The sequence below is a fragment of the Monodon monoceros genome, unplaced genomic scaffold (genome assembly GCF_005190385.1).
Source record: "Monodon monoceros isolate NGI ecotype Baffin Bay Population unplaced genomic scaffold, NGI_Narwhal_1 Contig2605_ctg1, whole genome shotgun sequence".
In the NCBI taxonomy this organism is placed as follows: domain Eukaryota; kingdom Metazoa; phylum Chordata; class Mammalia; order Artiodactyla; family Monodontidae; genus Monodon; species Monodon monoceros.
In genome coordinates, this window is record NW_021698518.1 from 1 (window position 1) to 17,843 (window position 17,843).

General features: G+C 50.9%; 1 protein-coding gene across 1 annotated transcript; it reads right to left on the reverse strand.

The window, feature by feature from the left end:
• Window positions 1-112: 112 nt before the first annotated feature.
• Window positions 113-14,839, reverse strand: LOC114897283 (metalloproteinase inhibitor 2). The gene is made up of 4 exons (XM_029226144.1): window positions 14,446-14,839; window positions 12,263-12,371; window positions 4,369-4,493; window positions 113-3,065 (listed from the first exon to the last, which is right to left on the reverse strand). The coding sequence occupies exons 1-4, from the start codon at window positions 14,680-14,682 to the stop codon at window positions 2,868-2,870; spliced, it is 669 nt and encodes a 222-aa protein (XP_029081977.1). The 5' UTR covers window positions 14,683-14,839; the 3' UTR covers window positions 113-2,867.
• Between the last annotated feature and the right edge of the window lie 3,004 nt (window positions 14,840-17,843).

The window sequence follows — 17,843 nt, forward strand, 5'->3', positions numbered from 1 at the left end:
AGCACCCAGGCCTGCTTCTCAGGGGATAAACCAACCCGCACCCCCCCGTGTTCCTAATCTAGAAAGCGGCAGCTCGGAACGTCGGACACGATCACACAGAGATAGCCAGCGCTCTCGTTGATAATACTGTTTATTGTCCACGGACCAAGCGGTCACTCGAGAATGACACAAGGCATCGGAGACATGCGCTGTCTGCTTGTCGACTTTCAACAACTCTCACGTGTTCCCAGCACAGGAAGGTCTCAGACTTCATATTCCAGCAAAATCACATTGCCCCAAAAGTTAAAAAAAAAAAAACCGAACAAAAAAATCCAAACAAAAACGAACAAGATCAACAAAGCTTTAAATTACGGCGGCAAGTCCGATATTTCTTAATACTTATCAAGCCAAGATTTGGAAATAACTACAATGTAAACTTTATTTTAAATATTTTGAGTTGCTTGCAGAAGACAAGTATAGAGGGAGGAAAGAGCAGTGCTTAGAACATAACATATAAATTAAACAATGCTGAATGGAGCCTTCTTAAACTATATATATAGGGCAATTATTTACCCTTGAGGGTATCTGAGTGGCTTCTCTCGGCCACCACCAGGTACTTCATCTTGACTTTTTTTTTTCTGCTCAGCATGGCTACAAGACGGATGTGCGTAGACTGAATATAAAGGTCATCTTTTAGAACCAACCTACTCAAAGATTCTTTGCTTCGTAATAATTGGAACTGGAGAACAAAAGATGGGAGACGGAAAATCAACGATACTCAAGGAACTGAAGAAAAGGTCTGAAGGAATCACCATCATAGGCTAGCTACCGCGCCATTTCCACTCTGGGTCCACTGCTCCCACGATGCAGAAACCTTTGAAAAAAAAAGGTGCGAGTCTAACCCCTACCAAGGGTAATAAAAAATACAGCACAGGAATGATTACAACTGATGTCAGAAACAAACCAACACATTTAAAAAAATCAGCAGAAACAGGAGTAAATGTTACATATGATAACACCGTACAGGAAGCAGACGGGGGTGGGGTGTTATACTGATTGGAGGGTCTGGTGTTCTCGTATATACTGAAATCACAAGGACTGGTCCATTATGACATCTTACAAACTTTCTATCACTGTACAGCATGAAGACGCCCTTGGAGCGGGCCAGATTCCTGGAGAGTCCCCTAGTCTGCCCTAGAAAGGGAGTCATCAAAATCTGTGCTGACCAGGTCCCGGGTAGGCATGGGGGCTGCATGCCACTGGTGGGGGAGGTCAGGAGTCTTACAGGTGCTTTGGGGTCACCGCAGAATAGAGCAGGCTTAGAAGATGACTTTGGAAGAATTCTGCAGAAGGACCACTCCCAGGCTGACAGACTTCAGTTTCACTGTGTGTGTTTGCATATAGCGTGCATGATAAACTCAGAACAGTTTATCTTTAGAACACAAGTGGGAAGAAAAAGGAGATTATCTTTACTGTTGCTGAGAAATTTCTGCCTCTGCTAACTCCCAGTTTACTGGCATCGGGAAACCACCTTTAGGGAACAGATAGGTTCCCTAGGTCCCTATGAACTTTCTTAACCGAGAGATCTTCGTAATACAAGAAATATAAGCAGAGGTGGGTACACCTGTAATTTGGGTTCACATATTCTCTAAAAATTCATCTTTAGAAGAATGTCTCTTAAAGCTGGCCACAGAGTCCTGGAGGCCCAGAAAGCAATGAGAATTTTACTGACGCCACCTCCCTCCAAAATCCATCCTTCCCTGGGGAGGACTTCATTCTACGCTTCGTTAACTTCACTCTCGGGAACCCCCGCGTGGCACAGTGACAGTCAGTCTTTGAGGGAGGTCATACTCTAAACCTCTGGCACCTGCTTGGGGGCCTCTGAGGCGTGTTGGGGGACAGAGCGGGACCCAGCTTTTGATGTCCCCAGGATGTGCAGACGGCACAGCCAGCTCATGCCACCAGCCACACACAACCCCTCGCCAAGCAAATTCGTGCCCCTCCACCTAGATGCTGGAGGCCAGAAAGAGAAGCAGGGAGCGAGGGGCCTCAGCAGCTCAGTAAGGAACTACAAGGGCAGCCAAGCCCCGCCCCAGCAAATGTCTGCCCCAGGGCAGAACGTGGCAGGTTCCGCCAAGGGCTGGGGTGTGTGTTGGGGGCCAGGGATGGGAATCAAAGGACTTGGCTGGAGCTGAAGCTCCTCGTCCCTGCATCGCTACGAGGTCTGGGAGGGAGGCTCCCGATGGAACTCTGCAGATTAACACGATTAACTGGGGCTCCATCAAGAGCAAGCCACCGGTCCAGGGCTGCTCCCAGACACACAGAAGTCACAGGTACTGGGAGTCCGTGGTGGGCATGGGGGAGTCTGCGGGGGTACAGGGCACTTACAAGGGGCAGGGGCTGCCACCCTAGGGCCAGAGGTGGAAGCTGCAGCAACTGAGGGACATGCCCCTCTCAAGAGGAAAGGGACCTGGTAGGCCTGCTACACAGTCTGGCAACGACCCTCAAAAGGTTCTGCAAAATGCACACTTCCAGGCTCTGCCCTGACCAGGCTAGGGGACCCTTAAGTGCTGCCTGCTCAGCGTTTGTGACAGTGCCAAGGCTGGGCCTGGGAGGGAAGCCCAAGCGTCCTGCCCCTGCCCGCGCTCAAGGATGGGAGACCGAGTTGCGCAGTGTCCAGGCTGGCGGGTGGGGTATGGGACCCACCTCTGCCTCCAGACCCACAACGATGTTGAAAAGGAAAATGGGGGTGGGGAGGAGAATCACACTAATTTAGACCCACTTGGATGACTGTTTTATTCATGCTGTTTCCAGGAAGGGATGTCGGAGCTGGACCAGTCTGAACTCTTGGAGGCTTTCAATTGGCCACAGGGGTGCTGGTGGCCTGCTTACGGGTCCTCGATGTCCAGAAACTCCTGCTTGGGGGGTGCCGCTCCACGGTACCACGCACAGGAGCCGTCGCTTCTCTTGATGCAGGCGAAGAACTTGGCCTGGTGCCCGTTGATGCTCTTCTCCGTGACCCAGTCCATCCAGAGGCACTCGTCCGGAGAGGAGATGTAGCACGGGATCATGGGGCAGCGTGTGATCTAAGAAGGGGGACGCAGAGGTGGATTCAGTCAGGGACCAAGGCCACTCACGGGGGCATCTCCAGAACCTGGCAATGCACCTGGCGAAGGTGCTAAAGGGCAGTTTGCAGAATGAATGACCAAGTGAGTGCACCAGGAAGGGAGGGAGCTGGGACTGGAGTCCAACCTGCTCCATCAGTAGCCTTTCCTGAGCCCCATACTCTCCGAATGGTAGTAGGCAGCCTGTCCAAGGCAGGACAGCACACCGTCTCTGCACCCCCAGCTACCGTGAACGCTCCTCCACTTTGGGCCATCTGGTCTACCTTCTCTGAGCATGACAAACTAGCTTCATCTCAGCCCTGCCCTCCTGGGAGTATAACAATAATAACAATAAAGGGTCTTGAATCTACTGGACAGGTTCAAATCAAATTAAAAGGACGCTGTCTTGCTCCCAAGCACGCACGGGTTTAGAGGGGATCGGCAAGTAGCATTTTGGCAAAAGAACCTGAGTTCACAGGAAGGTGAACACCTCCAGGACAAGCAAAGAAAAAGGAGGAACTTGCTTCTTAACTTCATGTTAGGCACAGAGGAGTTCGCTGGACCTACGTGTAGCTGTAGGTCGGAATTCACGTTCTGAACGAGCTAAGGACAGGAGGGCCCATCTACCAGGATGGGCAGGAGGGCGGCACAAGCAGCGCCAACCAGCAGAGGCCAATCCCTGCAGCCTCGCACAGGGCTGCGCTGGGCCAGCATCTTCTGGACCCAGACTCGCATCCTGTGCTGGGGCTGGGGGAGGGGCAGTGCTGATGTGTTAGGAGACAGCAGGATGGGAGCCTGCGGGCCGTGGAGGAGATCTCACCTTCTATGGCTGCTTCTAAGCATTAGCGCCGCTGTAACTGTGTTTGGCGCAACCTGTGGGCCGCTTTTAAGAAGAGGGGCTGGGGCTTCAGCACACAGACCCCACATTTACACGGACCCATGCGTGGAAATGGCTGGTATGTTGGCAAAAGCGTAGCACCTGGGACACTCTTTCACAAGGCACACAATTCTCTGCCCTTGTACACTTGTAGAAAGATACTCCTAGGACCACGTTCTCCCCACGAAACTCCTCCTCCTAGAAGGCTTCCTTCCTAGAAGCTACAGGCCACATGGTCAGATTCCCCTCACCTCCCAAATGTGCCTGGCCGGACATCCTCGCTTGTGGGTAGGCCACACCTCCCCAGAGCCCCGGCCTAAGTTGGGACCCCGAGGACTGAGAGGCCCAGGAAAGCCAGGGATCAAATCCCAGCAGTCCACCCACCTGGAGGAGGCAGTGGCGGCTTACCTTGCACTCACAGCCCATCTGGTACCTGTGGTTCAGGCTCTTCTTCTGGGTGGTGCTCAGGGTGTCCCAGGGCACGATGAAGTCGCAGAGGGTGACGTGCATCTTGCCATTCCCCTCGGCCTTTCCTGAGTAGACAGGGGTCACCAAGCTCAGGACAAGTTCTGGGTTCTCATCCTTCTCCTGCATTTGGATGCGGCTTGGGCACAGGGAGGGTCAGTTCTGACAGTACCGTGTGCTGTGGGCTCAGTTGTGTCCCCTCCAAAATTCAGATGTTGAAGCCCTTACCCCTAGCACGTCAGGATGTGACTGAATTAGGAAAGAAGGCCTTTCAAGAATTGATGAAAATGAGGTCATTAGGGTGAATCCTAATGCAATAGGACTGGTGCCCTTATAAGAGGAAGAGATTAGACGCAGACAGACAAAGAGGGACGACCATGTGGGGACACAGGGAGAAAGTGGCCATCCACAAGCCACAGAGAGAGGCCTCAGAAGCAGCCAGCCCTGCCAACACCTTGATCTTGGACTTCCAGACTCCAGAATTGTGAGAAAATAAATTTCTGTTGTTTAACCAGTCTGTGGTTTTTGTTATAGCAACCCGAGCACACTCATACACCGTGGAATATTTATTCTGAGTATAAAGGGAATGCAAGCTCACTGTAGAAAACTTAGAAAAGGTAGGAAATAATTTTTTTTAATTAATTAATTTATTTATGGCTGTGTTGGGTCTTCGTTGCTGTGCACGGGCTTCCTTCATTGTGGTGCGCAGGCTCCTCATTGTGGTGGCTTCTCTTGTTGCAGAGCACAGGCTCTAGGCACACGGGCTTCAGTAGTTGCAGCACGCAGCCTCAGTAGTTGTGTCTCACGGGCTCGAGAGCGCAGGCTCCATAGTTGTGGCATGTGGGCTTAGTTGCTCCACGGCATGTGGGATCTTCCCAGACCAGGGCTCGAACCCGTGTCCCCTGCACTGGCAGGTGGATTCTTAACCACCGACTGTGCCACCAGGGACGTCCGGTAGGAAATAATTTTTAAAAACTTCTCTCTTTTCATTACCTAGAGCTAAATTTCGATGCATTTCCTTCCAATATTCTTTTATGCACACGTATTCACACACAAAAAATCATGTTGTACGTAGATTGTATTGTTTCCTGTTTTTTTCCCACCAAATATTTATTCCTAAGCATTTCCTCCATTTGATGTTGAACTTGTAATTCTGGGTTGTTCCGTTATGAACAGTAAAGACAGAATTTTATAAAGTCAGAAATCTGCCCTGAATTCCTTTTATTGGGGATGATGAGACGCTGTTGGTACCTTAGGCTCCTGACTCAGCCCCCTTCCTCCTTTTGTGAAGAGTTTTCATTGGTGACAGCCCGGGCATTAGCTGAGCAGGAGAAAAAGACAAGCCAGTGCATTCTGGTGACTGACAAGAACCTAACGACGGCCAGGGAGGTCGTCTAAAATCTTGTCCCTCCTGCTACAATGGCACCTTGTCAAGAGGCACAGATGTCCAGTGATGACACCAGAACCTGGCAGAGAGCGACACGCGATTCCCTCAGAGGCAGACAGAAGCCCCGGGCTGCACCCTGAGCACCTCGGCTTGACAAAGCTGCAGTGCATCCGACTTAATGATCTCAGGCGTAGCCCTGGCCACAGACAATCTGCTAATAGAAACATAGCTCAGCGAAGCACTGATGCAGCTTGTCGTCAACCGTGCCCTGGCGGGAGGAAGTAAAACAGAAATCTATTGCCAGGGGAAAGATGAGATGGGCTGCCTGAGGCTGCGAGCCGCACCAGTGACATCCTTTGCCACCTGCCCATCCTTTGCTGGGCAGGTGGCAGGAAGCAGTCCCCAGGTATGAATTTTCATGCTCTTACTTCTTCTTTAAACACGCCTCTTACCTTCAGGAACTCTGTTTTTCTTTGTATCTGTTTAGAGTTGTATGACATTCCAGGTAAAGAAAGGGATCAAGGAGCAGAATGACTACTGCAGCATTCATTCTGATCCTAATAACTAAAAAAATATACGTCTGGGTGGCCTTAAACTTCAAAAATAGCTATTTTTTTTCTCGGTCTGTAGCTATTTTCTATGAGTTCAGAATAGATGAGGAGCAAAATGGACAGAAGGCAAGTAACTCCTTCCCACAGCCTGGTTTCTTCTGGCATTTACTGCCTTGCCTAGCCTGGTCATTCATCAGAGGCAGGCTGAGTACTCAGTCTGGTCTCTCCCTCCAGACTTCCGGAGCAACTTCCACTGTGTCTGGTGACGGGCACCAATATCCCACTTCACATTGTTCTTTGCCTTTCTTACGTATCTTGTTCCTTAACCAGCTCATAAACATGAAGGGTAAGGGTTGTGTCTTAATCCTTTTTTATCCATAGTTCCCTGCACATAGTAATGGCTCAATAAAAGTCTGCTGACGATGGCGTGGGTATCTGTTCTAACAATGTGCTTCATTATCTTTTTCTTGCCGTCTTCCTCTTTAATCTTTTCACCACCAATTCAAACTTCCACAGAGAACAGACAAAGGCAGGGCACAGAGATGAAATGGAAATTGTACAGTTTCAGTGGTCCCAGTTACTGGGCTCACATGAGCTTTAACTGTCACGGGTAAATGGTGTAGCATCTCAGAATGTTAAAAGGCGACCCCTTTCAGTAGAGGTAATTAAGACTTGGTTGGGCACGTGAGCATCTGTCTGCCTTGGAAAAAAAGCAAAGTCTTTCTTGGCTACAGAAAAACAGGAATTAATTAAAATTTGTAACTGAGGGTTGTATGTTTATTTTTCCTTCCGGAGGAGAGGACTGTAGAAGAAAATTACAGGGCCGATTCCATAACAGTTCCTGAACACAAGCGTCTCACGGAGCCAACTCAACATGTGAAGTTGAGTCATCAACCCAGGAGGAGGTGGGCTGCCCCAGGCTATGTGGTCACTCGTGGGGCTGCAGCCAGCGCTGGCTGAGTGGTTTGCTGTGCCCCGTGATTCTCGGTTAGCCCGTTCCAACTCCAGGAAAACAAGATCTAGAGTCTGTTCTTTAGAAATTAAACAGATTTGTTCCAGAGCTGTCTCGCTGAGCCAGGGAAGGAAGTCAGATTAGAGAGGTCCCTCTGTAATGGGGTGAGTCAGCCGCCAGTGGAAGTGCCTTTTATTAATCTTATGTTCCACGGCCAGTTAGGGAACTAAAATGTGTCCCATGTCACTTGCTTGCTTCCAATACTAAATGTGAGGTAGTCAAGATGATAGGCACACAGTCACCACATGAATTCCTCTTCAAGTGTTTTTAATTTCTATTTTAAGTGGAGCTACAATTTGGATGGTTTCATGTGTAGCAAGCTTCTGAAATGTGTGTGGCAATTACTTGTGTAACTGTCTTCTCATTCAGCCTGGGGACAATTGAAGGGGCCTGTGGTAGGAGCAGCACAGGTCACATACATGTTACATGTTACACAGCACATATGAACGGCTGAGCTTCCATGTGGGAAAAATATCAATGTTATCACGAGTGACTTGAAATTATGAGGCTTTCTGCATTTGACTCACAATGCTCCCTTTGGACATGAAGTCTTTCCCTTTCGGAAAAGGGTCTGAGCACAACTGATTTTCCCTCCACGTCCCCCAAAAGAAATAAAAGCAACCACCAGCAAAACAATCACCACGCGGCCACCACGTGGACCTCCACTCTTGTCCTGGACCCACCTGCTAAGCAGCCCTGCGGTTTCCTTGCACTCTCGGGGTAAGCGGAACGGGGCAGGACCCAAGCCCCACGCTCCACGGAGACACTGCTGGGGCTCCTGACTGCTGGACATAAGCCATCTCCCCAGCCTGCCCCAGGATCCGGCCAAAGGGCCCCATGGTCTGGACCACCCATCTCGTGGAATAAAGGGCAAGAGGCAGGTCTGATTGACTGAGAAGGGCCCCAGGATATGAAATAATGTCCAGAGGCTACTGACCTCGAGGGAGGTGACCAACCATGGCTGCTGGGGCTCAGCTCTCCTGAGTGTGTGCAGACTGGCTATTTGGCACCTCTGGAACAAAAGGTCTGCCTTGACCCAGAGGAGGGCAGGTTCTCAGTCCTGGCTGCACACTGGACTCTCCTAGGGAGCTTTACAAATGCTGATGCCAGGGCCCCACCCCTGGAGATTCTGCTTGAATTGGTCTGGGGTGCCGCCTGGGCATCAGGATTTTTGCAAACTCCCTGTGGAATTCCAACGAGCAGTGCATGTGAAGGACTGCTGGGTTAGGCGCTGGGGCAGTGAGACTTCTAAACCTGGACCAATGATGGAAGAAGCAGAGTGTAACAGACCCAGGGGTCAGGCGGACCAGGGTCTAAATTCTGGCTGCACCGTTGCACCACTCCCCGGCAGTGTGACGCTGTCAGGGGTGTGCTGAGAAACGCCTGACCAGCAGCTCTCCTGGGAGGAAAGGCTCTGGTGTGTAGCGTTTGCCCTAATTCTGTGGTGTAAATACTCCCCCTCTGGCCAATTTCAAGCTACCACCATGACATCAACCGAAGTTTAACAATCGGCTTGAAAGTGAAAGTGGGTTCAGGCAGACACCACGGGACCTGGGAACACGGCTCCAGCCTCTACTCCTCAGTTTTCCTCATCTGTAAAATGGGGATAATAGGGGGTAGTGAGGATTAAATGGAACCCACATGGAAAGCATTTGCAGAACGTCAGTGCCAGGAAAAGGGCACTCCTATTTCTATTAACAGGGAGCTGGTGAAGCCTGATGTAGAGGCCTTTAAGACAGAGCCTCAGCGTGGGTAAGGATTCAGCTGGGCATGTCTGGAAGCAGGTCCTAGCCCACACTGAGGTCGCTTTTCCACCAGGAGCCGCCCACGACAGGATGCAGGCTCTCCCTCCTTGAATAAGGGCTTCGGCAGCTCTGCAGTTTGGCCAGACAGCCCTTAGAGGGCAGTGTGGAGACTCAGCAGGACGGCTGAGGCTCTCATTTTAAAGGGTGTTAGAGACAAGGACAAAAAAAGGACACAGAAAATTAGAAGCCTTTGATTTGCTTGGGCAATAAGGTCGCTGAACCAGGTGTGTCTCCGCCAGTGCCATTTCCTGTGCTACTGTGATGTCACAGTCAGGTTGTCAGCTCTCTGCACTGTGATTTTGTCCTCCTCCGCTTCTCTCCGTTTGATATTATCTTTCCTACTGTAAAAACAGTAGATACTGCAAATGTGAAATGGTGCAGCTGTTCTGTAAAACAGTCTGTCAGTTCCTCAAATGGTGAAACACAGAGTCACCGTAGGTCCTGCAGTTCCACTCCTAAGTATCTACCCAAGAGAAATGAAAACACACGTCCAGGCAAAAACTTGCACACACATGTTCAGAGCAGCATTGCTCATAATAGACAAAAGGCAGAAACAACCCCAGTGAAATGCTGAATGGATAGGAGAAATGCTGAATTGGATAGGCAAAATGTAGTACATCCATCCAGTGGAATATTATTCGGCCATAAAAAGGAGTGAAGTTCTGATACATGTTACAACATGAACAAAACATTAAAAACATCAAAAACTTTAAAAAACATTATGCTGAAAGAAGCCAGACACAAAGGACCATATGTTACATGATTCCATTCATAAGAAAGTCCAGAGTAAAGAAATCTACAAAGAAAGGTTAGTGGTTGCTGCGAGCTGGGGTCAGGGGAGACTGGGGGTTAGGAAGGTAATAGCTAGAAGGTATAGGGTTTCTTTTTGACTGTGCTGATGGCTGCACACCTCTGCAAGTACACCCAGACCCTTGAATTATACACTTTAAATGGGTGAATTGTATGCTGTGTGAATTATATCTCAATAAAGATGTTAAAAAATAATAGGTGCTCAAAATAAAACATTTAGGAAGTTCAGAAGGGCCTATAAAGGAAGGAAAAAAATCTCCCATTATCCCCAAGGAGAGGGACAAACGTCTTGAGGTACTGACAAAGAGACTCACGGAAGCAGGTGCTGGATGTGAGCATTTTGTGGAAGGGAGGGAGGTACTTGTCCAAGGAGAGATTCCAGAAGCCTCCTTGGCCCCGCTGCACCTCCCTCCCTGCAGCGCCACCCTTGCACGGCCAAGGTCAGTACCTTCTCCCGACACTACATCTTCTGGGTCCTGGCACCTGCTAGGGTCTCTGCCTCTTTATACCTTTTAAGCATTCACTCACTCTTCACATTTCCCCACGTGTGAAACTTATCTTACTTTCTTTAACTTCTTCTCCTGTCCCCCCCGGGTGGGAACATGGGCTTCCTGACAGCAGGGCCCCAGGATCTCTCTTCCTGAACCTCCTGCCATGCCGAGCACAGAGCTAGGTACCTAGTGGGCACCCTAGGTGCTAAACATGTATTGAAACACCCTAGGTGCTAAACATGTATTGAAATGTGTGAATAACCGGGACGGAAGAAAATCCCCCAAATCATGGAGATTTGGATTTGGAATTAATTTTATGATTAAATTGGGATTTGGGGAACAAAATAAGATGTCGGTCTAGGGGAGGTGTCCTGTCTCTTCTTTTTTCTTAAGTTTGTGATCTGACTCCTACTTTCCCTAGAAGAGGGCAGTGAGGTTCCTTGGCTGACCCAGACAGCCCCGGCCAGTATAGGGGCCACCAGCTGCAGACGGCTGTTCACATTTACATTTAAATCAACTGCAATGAAGTAAAATGAAAGCCCCAGCCCCTCAGTTGCACCAGCCCCAGCTCAAGCGCTCAGCAGCCACGTGTGGTTCATGGCGGCCATACCAGACAGCACGGGCATACAGCATTTACGGCATCACTGGAGGTTCTGTTAGACCAGGGGGGTCTCAACTCGGGGTGATTCTGCCCCCGCCCCAGGAACATCTGGTGATGTCGGAGACCCCATGACTGGGGGGGAGGATGTTACAGCAATCAGTGGGTAGAAGCCAGGGATGTAGCTAAATGTCCTACATGCATAGGAAAAGCCCCCCAACAAAGAATGATCTGGTCTCAAATGTCAATAGCGCTGATTATAAGGACACCTGCTCTGGACTCTGGGGGGAAGCCTAGGTGGGTGGGCAGAGGAGGCAGTAGAAACAAGTAAAGGGAAATCATTTTATGTAAGAATAAAAGAGTATAATTTTTAAAAGGGATGCAACGATAAACAAAATGTGGTCTATCCATACAACAGAGTATTATTCAGCTTTAAAAAAGGAGGCAATTCTGACATTTGCTGCAACATGGCTGACCCCTGAGAACATTATGCTCAGTGAAATCAGCCCATCACAAAAGGGCAAACGCTGTAGGATTCCACTTTTATGAGGTCCCTAGAGGAGTCAGATTCACCGAGACAGAAAGCAGAATGGAGACTGCCAGGGCTGGGGCGAGGGGGGAGTTTAACAGGCATGGAGTCTCAGTTTGGGAAGATGAAAGTTCTGGAGACGGATGGTGGTGATGGTTGTACAACAACGTGAATGTGCTTCATGCCACTGAACTGTACACCTAAGAATGGCTAAAATGGTAAATTTTATGTTATACATATTTTATCACAGTAAAAAAAGAGGGATACGATGAACAAAGCAGCAGGTGAGTAGAGAGCGTAATAATATCAAGAGATTTAAAATGAGGTTTCAACTCTCCTTCCCCGCGTCCTGTCCAGGCTTGAGCACTTCCAGCATCTCACCTCTTTGCGTGCACCTGACCTCAAATTTCCTATGAATACCGGTTTACTTTGTTCCTTCCCCTCAAGTCACATTGGTTCCACCATTCTAACAAGGGGAATGTCTAGGACAGAAGAAAATTCACTAATTCTCTGACGGGAATTAGGCAGGGAATCCCCGAGGCTTCCGAATAGCACTGTGTGTATCGTCAGGGCTCTGTTCCACTTTAAGCCGCCCTGCCTCCCCACCCCTGGACGGTCCCTAGGAACGTTCCATGCCCATATCCACATACACACCTGCAATGAGATACTCCTTCTTTCCTCCAATGTCCAGCGAGACCCCGCACACTGCGGAGGAGGGGGCCGTGTAGATAAACTCTATGTCCTTGTCAGGTCCCTTGAACATCTGCAAAGAGGAGGATGGGAAATGTAAACGAATTGGGCGGCACAGCCACGTTCCCATCCCGAACACGGCGGGGCGCCCCAACCTGCACCCGTGGTACTGCCAACATGGAAAAGGGGATGGAGATGTACCAGTGAGACAGATCAGAAGACGACCATTCCTAACACACAGGATTCCCTGGAGTCACTGATTTACTTCTTAGTGTGGCAGTTGTCACCAGGCTGGGCGTGAGACTGTCATCCAGAAGGACCTGCCTCAGATAACACACCTGCTCTCCCTACCACCTGTGAGGTCATCTCAGAATCCCTGGGAAGGGGCTTATGTATCTCCAGGTGATTCTGACCCATCATGGAGTATCACCACTTTGTGTATTTCCAGGAATTTTACGCACTGGCTACTTGACGGGGACCAGAGCGGAGAGGCGGCTCTCAGTTAGGATGTAACTCCTTGGGCAAGTGGAGTTTGACTTTTCAACTTGTGATTTTCTTACAGCCTCTTGGGAACAGACCTGCTGCCCAGGTGAAGGGGTGCATTGTTCCAGTGCCTGGGCAGGAATTGAGAAAGCCACAGCCAGGGAGCTCCTGCGGCCCCATCGGGGACAGTGACAGGCGGTGGCCTGAGTGTGGCCTGAGAACTGCCCTCCACGCCAGTTTTGGGGGTGCAGGCTGCTGGAAGCCGGGTGAGCGGGGGTGGGGGTAATGGAAAGGGGAGCGCATGCATGCACCAGGACCACACAACAGAGGAGCCTAAACACGGCTGTAGATCACAGACACGCGGGCTCCACGATTCCACACGAACTGCATCAGGACTCTCACTGTGGCTAAAACGAGATTAATAGCGTTGTTTGGTTTTGCGGGGAAGAGTTTCAACAAGCAAACTCAAATGGAACAGGGTCATCCCAATGTCACGACAAACCCGCTTTGCAAGAGCTACACCCCAACTCATGCCAAGAAAGGTTATCAATGACGTCTGTCACCAAAGGGCTGAAAGTGCTTCCTTGCTGTCAACACCTGCCTTTTCACGACCCCTCAATGAGGCGTGAGAGCAGAGATAACTGTCCTTCCCGCTTCATAAATAGAGATGTAGGCACTGGGTCACCTCTTTAAATGACATAGGCACAATGATTAAGCATTTCTTTGACCTTCTGGTAACATTTATGTTCTATTTTTAATTTTTGTAACAAAATTAAATATGGATGGCCACAACTACTAACCAGGTTGAAAAGCTGTTCCTCCAGCTGGAGTCTAGAATCTTCTTCCCTCTTGTAGACCAAGTTAGTTATTGTCAACAACAATAACCTTCCATCAGCACTGGTCCTGTCTTCCCAACCTCCCGCCCACGTCCTCCCCTCTCTCCCTCCCTCCCAAATATGGGCTCCTTGCCTTATGACCTCGAACACAACCACCATTCTGAAAACCTAACAAATGCCACCACCCCCTCAGTCTGCAGCCCCCAATGCCTCCCATCCCTCCCCTCCCCCGGCGAAGCATCTTCTCCTTTACCGGCCAGGCTGCCATGTCCATTTCTTCCTCAACTCCCCTCTCTCAGGAAGTTGTCCCAGCACACCTGTCCACAGGAGTCCTCCTCTGTCCAAATCCCCCCTCCTCTTAGAATGTAAAGCTAACCACACAAGACTAGAGTCCACCCGCAGTTTGGGGGAATTAGGTCACCTGCTCTCACATTGGTTGTGGGCTCCCAGAGGCGACAGCCAAGTTCCCACTGCCTCTGAACCTGCCATGGAGAGGTGAAGAGGCACTCACAGAACGCTCCACAGATGCTGTGAACTTGGTAACTTAAGGCTGAGGCTCATGAAGATGACGCATTTCTGAAATAACCTAGCTGGTGGGAACAGACCACGCCCACACCACTTCTCAGCATTTACGGATTAAGGAAAATCAGATCCACTTGTGGCTTGACGCCCTTGTTCCTAGCCGTCTGCCTCAGAGGTGGCTGGACCGAGTCCTAGGGACCCAGTGGTGCAGTGAGATGGTGGGCCAGCCCCGCCCGGTCCCCGGCCCTGCTCCCAAAGCTCCCACAGCTCTGCCCAATGGAGCAATGCAGGGACAGTGGCCATTACCTTTATTTGCTTGATCTCATACTGAATCCGTTTGATGGGGTTGCCGTAGATGTCATTCCCGGAGTCCACCTCCTTCTCGCTGACGGCTTTGGCCCTGATCACTGCAAAACAAAGACAGGGAGGTGAGCAGAGTCCCCGAAAGACTGCCCTGGCTCTAAGGAGGGGGCAAGGGGCAGCAGGGAGGTGGGAGGTGAGGGGCAAGATGACCCCAGCCCTGGGTACAGCATCAGACTCCATCCCGAGGGGGAGACCAGGAGTGAAGCTAGGGCCCTCTGTCGACAGGGCGCCAGAGCAGAAGCTCTCGTCCCTCACGACAGGGGGCTGCTGGGGCCGTCACTGATTTGAACAACAGCTCGCTGTTGATGTCACGCCTGAGTGCTCTGGGGCTTTTCTTCCTTCTCCCCAGTGTGCATGTATGTGCGGCAGGGGAAGCAGATAAGCACACTGACTGGTCTGCAGTCCTGATCACGCAGTTAAGGATGGTGAGAGTCCCCACCCCCCATAGCCAACTGGCAATCAGGCTCTCTTGGGCTGAAGGCTGAGGGGGAGTTACCTACCTACGGGGGGCCCCATCACATTTAGGCTGGGGGTCTTCCATCTAAAAGGTCTATCTTGTCAGCCTCCTAACCTGTCCTCAACGTGTCCCTGAGACGCCGCAGGGGTGATTCTCTGTAATAACACACATTCCATCAGAGGCACGGCAGAGGGGGTTGAACATTTTAACTGTTGAATGGGGGCAGGAGACATTCAAGAGCAACTCTAGCAGACATAAGGGACAGATGCCGAGGAAAAAAGGCCAAACAGAAAGAAGGATGATCCTGGAACGTGACGCGAGATGAAGAAGAGGGGAAGAGGTCAGGCTTGGAAGGTTCCGGAATGTTCCCTGGGGCCTAAGGCTGCTCGAGAGCCATGCACCCCAGGGCTTCCTAGTAGCAATTAAGCCAAGACTCTGCTCCAACCCATAACCTGACGGGGCGCGGATCAGCAGTTCACCCTGTCACTTGGGCAGAGCCCTCCCTTTTTTCATTTCGAGGCGCATCAACTGGTGGCACGGCCTGTTATAATGGCTTTAAAAGCTTTGTCCTGGGCTTCCCTGGCGCAGCGGTTGAGAGTCCGCCTGCCGATGCAGGGGACATGGGTTCGTGCCCCGGTCCGGGAGGATCCCACATGCTGCGGAGCGGCTGGGCCCGTGAGCCATGGCCGCTGAGCCTGCGCGTCCGGAGCCTGTGCTCCGCAACGGGAGAGGCCACAACAGTGAGAGGCCCGTGTACCGCAAAAAAAAACAAAAAACAAAACAGCTTTGTCCTCCAAGATTCGGCTGTTCAGGGTCATGCTGGATGAGGGTCACGTGAGTGTGGGTGTGAGCAAAATAAAGAAACAAGGAGCAGACAGGCTCAGAGGCACCTCCCACCTCCACTCCCCAATGGGCAGCTGGAATCTCAGAGCCCCCAGGCAGGGCTGTCTTTTCCCGTAGAGCAGGGAGGCCCAGGCACGCGTATCCCCATCTGTGCCCATCCCCCTGGACCCCTGAAATGCGCTCTGGATCCCAGCCTGGCACCAGAGCCCCACGCCACAGCCCCAGCGCCCCACCCAGGCCCAAACCCATCCTTATTTTTCCTTCTGTCGGCGCTGCGTCATGCCTGGCCAAGGCCACAGGTTCCTGTTTCCCAGGCTGAGCCTGGTCCCAACCTACAAAGCCACATCTAGGAAATGCCACCCTAGAACAGAGGGCCTTGCCCTTGGTAGCTGGTCAACCTGATCCCAGCGTCTCCTCCCACCCCCCACCCATCCTCCCTCCCCAGCACATGTTATCTTTTCTCAGTCACGTCCCGTGCAGTTCAAATATCTTTTTCGGCCGCACACTGCCCTCGTCTAAAACAGAAGACCCTGTGCAACCTGGTGCCAGCCAGTGACTATTTCGGCTGCCGTGGTGGTCCCCCACTCTTGCTGTTCCACCAGTCCATAATACTGCCTGAATCTGAACCTGCTCAGGGGTGTCCATACCTCTAGACAGGCAAGTTTCTTCTGCCTTGAATGCCATCTCCCTCTCTCTGCCTGGAGAACGTCCATTCATCCTTCAAGACCCAGCTGAAATAGCCCTTCCCCATCTTCCCTCAGGGAAATCCTGTCCTCCCATAGCACTTGGTATATTCCGCAACTCTCATCCACTCTGCTGTAAACATGTGTACCATCTGCTCAGGGCCCTGGGAGCTTCTAACAGACAGAAGCTGTGCTCTAACCACAGAACGGTCAGGGCTCACTATTTGCTGAGCTGACCCTGAGATACTTGGACGGCAGCACAGGTTAGGTTTGTCTTGGTCCCTCTTACGACCTGCCTCATCTATACCTTATTGCAATGCTGCACAAAAAGGTGTTTATGCAAATCAGTAAACATTAGGTTAGTCCTGTCCTAAGTTTGCTCTTCCGCGGCGTCACCCTCAGCTCATGACATCAAATGAACCAGGAACATCCAAAGGAGATGACAGTTCTAAAAGGCGCAATGCTGCCAGATTTTACTATGGTACGCCTAATTCTGCATGCTTTTTGGAACTTTTTGGCACTGCTTTTCAGAGGTCCAGCACCCTGCACGATGCTTACTGCATTATAGGTGTTCAATAAACACACTGCTGGCCATTAGAAAATAAGCAAAAACTCAAAACTACAATGAGGTACCACTGCACATCAGTCAGAATGGCCATCATTAAAAAGTCTACAAATAACAAATGCTGGAGAGGGTGTGGAGAAAAGGGAACCCCCCTACAATGTTGGTGGGAATGTAAATTGGCGCAGCCACTATGGAGAACAGTATGGAGATTCCTCAAAAACTAAAAATAGGGCTTCCCTGGTGGCACAGTGGTTGAGTCCGCCTGCCGATGCAGGGGACACGGGTTCGTGCCCGGGTCCGGGAAGATCCCACATGCCGCGGAGCGGCTGGGCCCGTGAGCCATGGCCTCTGAGCCTGCGCGTCCGGAGCCTGTGCTCCGCAACGGGAGAGGCCACAACAGTGAGAGGCCCGCGTACCGCAAAAATAAACCAAAAACTAGAAATAGAGTTGCCATATGATCGAGCAGTCCCACTCCTGGGCATATATCTGGAGAAAACTATAATTCAAAAAGATACAAGCACCCCTGGGCTTCCCTGGTGGCACAGTGGTTAAGAATCCGCCTGTCAATGCAGGGGACACGGGTTCGAGCCCTGGTCCAGGAAGATCCCACATACCACGGAGCAACTAAACCCATGTGCCACAACTACTGACCCTGTGCTCTAGAGCCCATGAGCCACAACTACTGAGCCTGAGTGCCACAACTACTGAAGTCCACGCACCTAGAGCCTGTGCTCTGCAACAAGAGAAGCCGCCCAATAAGAAGCCCACGCACCACAATGAAGAGAAGCCTCCA

Excerpts from the sequence above, each read along its gene's own strand:
- LOC114897283 (XM_029226144.1), bottom strand. The coding sequence starts at position 14,682 with ATGGAGTCTGATGCTGTACCCAGGGCTGGGGTCATCTTGCCCCTCACC. Across the intron at positions 12,372-14,445 it reads ATGAGATCAAGCAAATAAAG|ATGTTCAAGGGACCTGACAA; the intron begins GTAATGGCCACT and ends TCCTCTTTGCAG. Across the intron at positions 4,494-12,262 it reads GAAGGAGTATCTCATTGCAG|GAAAGGCCGAGGGGAATGGC; the intron begins GTGTGTATGTGG and ends CTGTCTACTCAG.